The 7,954-nt window shown below is 17.3% G+C and overlaps 3 protein-coding genes across 3 annotated transcripts; 1 reads left to right on the forward strand and 2 right to left on the reverse strand.

The window, feature by feature from the left end:
* Nucleotides 1-136: 136 nt before the first annotated feature.
* PRSY57_1449000 (exosome complex exonuclease RRP6, putative) lies at nt 137-3,535 on the reverse strand (the record flags this gene model as incomplete). Its single annotated transcript, XM_012910086.2, has 1 exon — nt 137-3,535. The coding sequence occupies one exon, from the start codon at nt 3,533-3,535 to the stop codon at nt 137-139; it is 3,399 nt and encodes a 1,132-aa protein (XP_012765540.2).
* A 1,515-nt stretch (nt 3,536-5,050) lies between these two features.
* PRSY57_1449100 (hypothetical protein) lies at nt 5,051-5,584 on the forward strand (the record flags this gene model as incomplete). Its single annotated transcript, XM_012910087.2, has 1 exon — nt 5,051-5,584. The coding sequence occupies one exon, from the start codon at nt 5,051-5,053 to the stop codon at nt 5,582-5,584; it is 534 nt and encodes a 177-aa protein (XP_012765541.1).
* Nucleotides 5,585-6,015: 431 nt separating this feature from the next.
* PRSY57_1449200 (hypothetical protein) lies at nt 6,016-7,071 on the reverse strand (the record flags this gene model as incomplete). Its single annotated transcript, XM_012910088.2, has 1 exon — nt 6,016-7,071. One exon carries the CDS (start codon nt 7,069-7,071, stop codon nt 6,016-6,018), a length of 1,056 nt encoding a protein of 351 aa, XP_012765542.2.
* Between the last annotated feature and the right edge of the window lie 883 nt (nt 7,072-7,954).

Consider the following 7,954-nt stretch of genomic DNA (forward strand, 5'->3'; position numbering starts at 1 on the left):
TTAAAATTGTTAGTACATTTACTATTACAAAAAAAAAAAAAAAAAAAGAAGGAAATATATAAGGATGGTATATGATATATAAAGGTATACAAAAATATATGTATATATTTTTGTGCTGTGAATAATAATATTCTTTTTATTTTCGATCTATTTCGCTTAATATATTTTTGCTGTACAAACCCTTTGTTTTCTTTATATTATATTGTTGATTGTATGATTGATAAATATGTTTATCTTTCTTTTTATTATTATTATTATGAATATGAATATGAATGTTTTTATCAATAGTTTTCTTAACCACTGAGTTTTTTTTTATATTTTCATTATAATTATCATTACTGTTCAAATTATCGACATAATTGCTTTTATTCGAATCAATTAATATTGGTTGGGGACTCGATTTTTTTTGTTTTAAATAAATATTTTTTTTTATAAAATTTAGATTTTGTATATAATTGATGTTATTCATATAAGATTTGTCAATTTCGTCGTCCGAAAAAAGAGTTTGTTCTAAGAGAAAAGAATTTTTTCTATAAATGTTGGGATGAGCTTCTTTTGTTTCTTGATTTTCTAAAGTATCATTTTGAGTATCATTTTGAATATCAAGCATATTTTGCTCCTTTGAAATATAATCAAAATGTACATTTGTAAGAATAACTGAATCAACACAATTATGAGTATATAAATTATTATTCTTGTTATAGGTATATAAATTGATATTATTTTCTTCCTCATGAATATTAATATTTTGATTATTAATATAATTGAAATAAAATAGATCTTCTTTTTTTTTTTGTTTTTTTTTTTCATAGATATTTGATTTTATTATTATTTCTAGTAGTGTCTCTAAATTTTCTGAGATAATATTTGACAAAGGTATGATATTATTTTTTAAACTTGATAATGTAGTAGACATGTTTAAAAGAATGGATATTATATTATGAATATTAATTATACTATCAGGTGTTTCATCTATCTTTTTGGCTAGTTCTTCTCTCCAATATAAAATATTATATATTAAATTATCACATGCATGTATATTATATGATGTATTAACAATATTCTTAATATGGTTTTTTGTCTTTTCAATATTACAAACATCTTTTAGTTTAACAATATGATGACATAAAAGATTACTCTCTATAAATATTTTTCTTATAATTTGTTCTCCATGTTTTTTTTCTTCTTCTGATATATCACTAAATTTCAATGTTTCAAAATTAACATAAATATGTTGCTTATTCATAAAAGGTTTGGTATCTTCTTCATCTTTAGAAGTTTGTATTTGTTCATCTTTTGAATGATATTCAGCTTGATTATCACAAATTGCATCTACTGTATCATCTTGTATTTGCGTATGTTGCGCCGAGTTGTTCATTTTATTAGTATTAAATATATAATTAAAATATATATCTATTTTAATATAATCGAAAAGATCATATAAAAAGGAAAATTCATTTTGTATCACATCAACCATATCTGGTTCGATTGGTCTTGTAATTAAAACATTTTGAAGTATTTTATTTTTATAATACAGTACAGTATTAAAATATTTATATATTAAATAATTTAGATTATTTTTAAAATTTAGATAACTTGAACATATAGCTATATCAAAAATATTAACAAAATATATAGAGAAATCTTTTTGTAATTGATTTATAATATTTGGAGCATTATAAGTAATTTTTAATATATTAGGATCTGTTGTTATATCATTTATTACATACAAATCTTCAAACATATTAAAAACGTCAATTATATAATTCATATTATTCGTTCCTATCATAATAATAGATGTAAATCCTCGATATGTTCGTTTATAATTTACTTTTATCATTATTGAAATTTTTTTTTCCTGATAATTTAATTTTATATTATTTATCATATTTATTAAATCGTTTTTATTATCTATAATTTTATATGCTTTTTTATTTATATCTTCCAATTTTTTTAATTCCATATTTATTTGTAAAAAATTTGAGATTGTTACATTGTTGTTATCATTTCGATATTCTTTAATAATATTTTCTATTTCATATTTATACGGATGATTTAAATTATTAAATTTATAACAATATTTATTAATTTCTTTATTTAATTTTTTTAATAATTTATGAAATAAATTTTTATCAACATCATCCTTAAAGGAGGACAGGGAAATATCTGATGATACAAAAGAATGCTCAGAATATTTATCATCCTCTATAAATGTTTCATGATTAATATCTTTGTCCAACATATTATTATTATTATTATTATTATCAAATATTTTATTTATAATATCATTTGAATTTATATTTTCCAATTCACCATTTTCATAATTTTTTTGCATATTCAATAAAATTAATTTCTTCTTAATATTATCTTCTTGCCACTTCACCGCCTCAATTAAATCGTATTCTAAATCAACTAACTTGTTATATTTGAATAAAATCCTAGGAATGAAACATTTAGAATAATTATTTGTTAGATGTAACCACATGTTTTGTATTTTATTTGAATATTCTTTAAAATATTCCATGTCTGTTTTATTATTTTTTTTTTTTTTGTCTTTTTTCATTTGTTTTATGTTTTTTTGCATTTTTACATTATTGATATTATTATATGGTTTATTCTCTTTTATATTATTATTATTATTATTATGGTAATTTTTTACATTATTTTTATTAATATCTTTTTTTGTTTTTATATCGGAATTATTAAACCTTTTCTTGTTTTCTTCTACAAGGATATCATTACAATGATTATTATCATCCATTATTTCATGTTCACATAATTTTGTATTATCACACAATTTTTTTATATCATCATGATCATCATCTTTAATAATTACTACATCTTCATCGTTTACATAAATCTTTTGTTCATCTTTTATAGCTTTTTTTTTTATTAGTTGAATATTATCATTTTTTTCCTTATTAATTATATGATGGTTTAATATATTATTATTTTTATTTTCTTCCACAAACTTGGTTTCACAAATATTATTATATTCTGTTTTTAGAGAATTATTGTTTCTTTCAGATGATATATCATTGTTTGTATTATAATCATTCTTATTATAATTATCTGTTAATACTTGTATATCTTTATGAAAAAAAAGAACACTGTGTCTAATTCTGAAATATATTTCTTCTAATGTGGAGGATATGATATGATAATTATCTTTTAAAAAATTACAATTATCATCATTTTTTATATTTACTAATTCTTTTTGTTTCATTTCATTACTACTATGATGTAATAAATCATAAACAATATTTAACAAATCCTTTTGTAAATTTTTTATATCCACATTATTATTTCTTAACATATCAATATCATCATTATTATATAAAGAATTGTATGTAATTTTATTCGTTAGCTTTACTATATCGACAACATTATTTAACAAATTCTTCATCATACAATAATTATTATTACTATTAATATCATTGTTCCTTTTATCACAATCGACATCTGATGAAACCTGCCTTAATCCTTTTCCCTTTTTTTTTAATAATTCTTCTATCTTTCTACTACATTCTTCCATATTGTACTTCTTACAAATATAAAAATAAATAATATAATTATAAAACAAATGAATGGAAATAATATGACAAATAAAAAATTTTACAAAAATGAAAAAAAAAAAAAAAAAAATATATATATATATATATATATAAATATATTTTTAAAGATTTATTTTTATGGTACTACATTGTTATCGATTAAATATTAAATATGTAAAATTTGAAATTTTTTTTTTTTTATTTAATTTTTTATTCTTTCTTACTTTTTTATTTTATTTTATTTTATTTTATTTTATTTTATTTTCTTTTATTTTGTTTTATTTTATTTATTTTAATTTTTTTTTTTTTTCTCTTTTGGATCTAAAGAGAAATTATAAATATATATTTAATTATCAAAATAAAGGAAAAATAAAACATGGATTCTTAATTATTTATAATCAAATAATTTAATTATATATTTTTCATTTTGGGAATAGCCAAAAATGAAAATAAAATAAAAATTTAAAATATTATAAATATAAAAAATAACAGTAAATAAAAAAGGTATTAATTACAAAAATATATATAAGATATTTTATTATATATATATATATATATATATATATATGTATACATATCAATTGTTAATATTTTTATAAGTATTCATAAGTAGATCGTTTTTTTTATTTACATTCTTATTAATTCATGATATATTTATTTTTATAAGTATAAATATTAAATAAATGTTTACGTATAATATTATTTCGAAATGTAAAGAGAAAAAAAAAAAAAAAAATATATATATATATATATATATATATATATATAATATAAATAAAACAAAATAAATAATAGATGAATAGAAAGTTATAAAAGGAACGAAATAATATAAAACATTACAGATAGATATATTCATTTAAAATAATTATAATAATATAAAAATAAAAATATTTACTTTTAAAAATAATTGGTAATTTATATGATTTGTTTTTATTTTTTAATTATTTAAATAGGTCGTTAATTATTAATATTCATATGATTGTACTAAAAGGAATGTAACATATATTGAATATATGAGGAAATTATATAAATAATATATATATATATATATTATGAGAAGGCTTATTTTTTTTTTAGTTTTTTTTTTTTTTCTTTTTTTAATAATATATAAAAATAAATATAAACATATATAACGAAATAAATCATATATATATATATATATATATATAATTTTTTATATATTTTTGTGTGTATTATATAGATAGTAAAGCCTATTCACCTAAACATATTAGATATATATATATATATATATGTATACTTTTCACCCATATTTTTTTAAAAGATATAAAATATAATTGCCTTATTATACTTTACAAGACATATGAAAAAAAAAAGATCTACAACATGTTGTGGACATATTGTGATATATGTCAATATTTTAAATTACTTTTAATAACATAATTATTAAAAATAATAAAAGTTAAATATATATACATATATATATATATTTATATATTTATATATTTATTTATTTATTTATAGTAATATTCTTTAATATGGCGAACGTACCAAATGAAAAAACATCTTGTTCTACTTTAAAAGGGAAACAAGAAGATCATGAAAAACAAAATATAGCATCATTTAATTCTTCATGCGAAGAAGAAAAAATTGAAGAACATGCTCTTTATGTTCCGGAAAATTTAGTCTGTTTAATTTGTTATGATGATATCGATGAAAGTAATTATATCGAATATAAAACTGATGAACATAGTAAATGGTATCCTAGTAAGTTTTGCCTGACTTGTACAGGTATTTTAATTGATAGTCAATATGAAAAATATATTAATAGTGTGCAAAAATCTGAATGTTTAAAAGAACAAACAAGTTTATTAAAAATGGGCCCACCAATAAATGTAAAAGATAAAAATGGATATCCACAATCAGATGATAAAGAAATATATAGTCTGTGGTATTTTTGTGATAAAAAAATACATTCAGCAAAACTAAAGGGAAGTCTTATGGGTGAAGAGAGGATGAAATTGTGGAATGAATTAAAGAACTTTCTTATAAAAGAAGATAAAAAGGATTAACAAAAAAAAGGTCTCTGGAATGATAATTATATATATATATATATATATACATATATATGTATATTTTATTTCAATCATTATTATTTTATCATGTTATTTTTTCGTGTCATATTTTTTATTTATTCATTGTACAAATGATGTAATTTTTGAAAGCATTAATTTTTTTTTTTTTTTTTTTTAAATACAATAGTATATATAAGAAATTTTTTTTAATATGAACCTTTAAAAAAAAAAAAAAAAAAAAATATATATATACATATATATATATATATATATATATGTATTAATTTTACGAATGTGTATGTATATACAAAATAGGAAAACGGATATTTAATATATCACAATTAAAGAAAAAAAAATACATATACTGAAAAATGGGCAACATATATATATATATATATATATATATATATATGTGCTTATGTGTCTAATTATAAGTTATCATAATTTATATCTACGAAATATTTTTCATCAAATAAAACATACATATCTTTTAATTGATATTTTTTGTGAGGCATATTCATAAGTTGATTAATATATGCTTTCATATTAATTTCATATTGGAACCTGAGTGTTGGTATAATATAGAATCCGTCTATTGAATTTTCATCATATTGTTCATTACTAAATTCTATATAAGATAATTTCTTTGCATATATGATAAGATCTAGTGGTTCATTTATATCATTACTTGAAATGTTATTATATACAATATTGGAATGGAGAGTAGGAGTAGTTATAATTTTAATAATATCTTCTTTTGTTTTAAGTGTTTTATAACCAGCCATATTTAATTGATACAGTAAATAATTAAGTGGGAGTTTATTATGAAATACATTAAAAAAAGGAATTAGATAAATTAAAAATCCTCTAATAGTATGATCTATATTTGATAATAATAAATCATTATGTTGTTTATAAAAAATATTTTGTGAAAGTGAATATTCTGTTTTTGTTTTACTACTTAAAGTTAATAATTTTAATGCTAATACATTATTAAGATGTTTTCTTAAAACCTTTATTATAACTTTTCTTTTTATATTACTATTACAACTAGGTACATATATAGATATAGTATAAAAAAGATCCTCTCTCTTTACAGGAAATGGTTGATTATTTAATAAAACCTGTACAGCGATTTTTACTGCAAGTTTTATATCATTATCATTTTTTAAGTTTTTATAATCCTCATCACTTTTTTTTTTTTTTTTTTTATTTCTACTAATATTATTATCATCATCATTATTATTATTATTATTAATATTATTTATACTATTATTATTATTATTAATATTATTTATATTATTTATACTATTATCATTATTAATATTATTATTAATATCATTTATTTGTTCATCCTTTTGGGAGTTGTCGCTATCATTATTCGCTTCATTTTCTTTATCTGAACTATAACTTTCATAATTAATATAATCGTTTATATTACTATGCAGATGTGTATTGAAATCGTCATAAATTGTTTCATCCATTTTTTATTTATTTATAAAAAAAATCACATGTACATATTCTTAAAAGGTAAACAAATATTAACAAAAAATTAAATATATATATATATATAAAGATATTTTATATAAACTTATTCAAATAACAAAAAATAAAAAAAATCATAAACAAATAAGTAAAGTATTATATATTTATACACAAAATATGAAAACAGTTTATTAACATTTTACTAAAAAATATTAAATCCTATTATAAGATAAATATAAACAAAAAAAAAAAAAAAAAAAAAAAAGAACTACATTACACAAAAAAAAATATACATTAAATGAAATAATATTTATTATATATATTTCATGAATATATTATATGCATATATAATATATATATAATGTATATATATTATATATATACAATTTATTAGCCATGCCTTTATTTATTTTGTATTAAACAGAAAAATAGAAAAAAAAATAAAAAGAAAAAAAGAAAAGAAAAGAAAAGAAAGAAGTTATGAATTTTTCTTTTTCTTTTAAAAAAACATAATAGTTCTATAATAATTACATTGAAAAAGTAAAATAGCACATAGAAAAATTTACATATACACGTAAAAATATACATTTTACATTTTAACATAAAAGTATTATATATATATATATATATAATTAATATATTTTTAGTAAATTTTATTTTTATATATAAATATGCATTATTAAAAATATATAAATTTTTAATATGTATGAAGTATTATATATTATATTATATTATATTATTATTATTTTTTTTTTTTTTTTTTAATTTCTCTTTCTCCTTTTTTTTTTTTTTTTTTTTTTTTTTTTTTTCCTTTTCCCTTTTTTTTTTTTTTTTTTTTTTTTTTTTTTTTTTTATTATTTTTTTTTTTTTTTTTTTTTTTTT

This window comes from Plasmodium reichenowi, chromosome 14 (assembly GCF_001601855.1).
Source record: "Plasmodium reichenowi strain SY57 chromosome 14, whole genome shotgun sequence".
Lineage (NCBI taxonomy): Eukaryota > Apicomplexa > Aconoidasida > Haemosporida > Plasmodiidae > Plasmodium > Plasmodium reichenowi.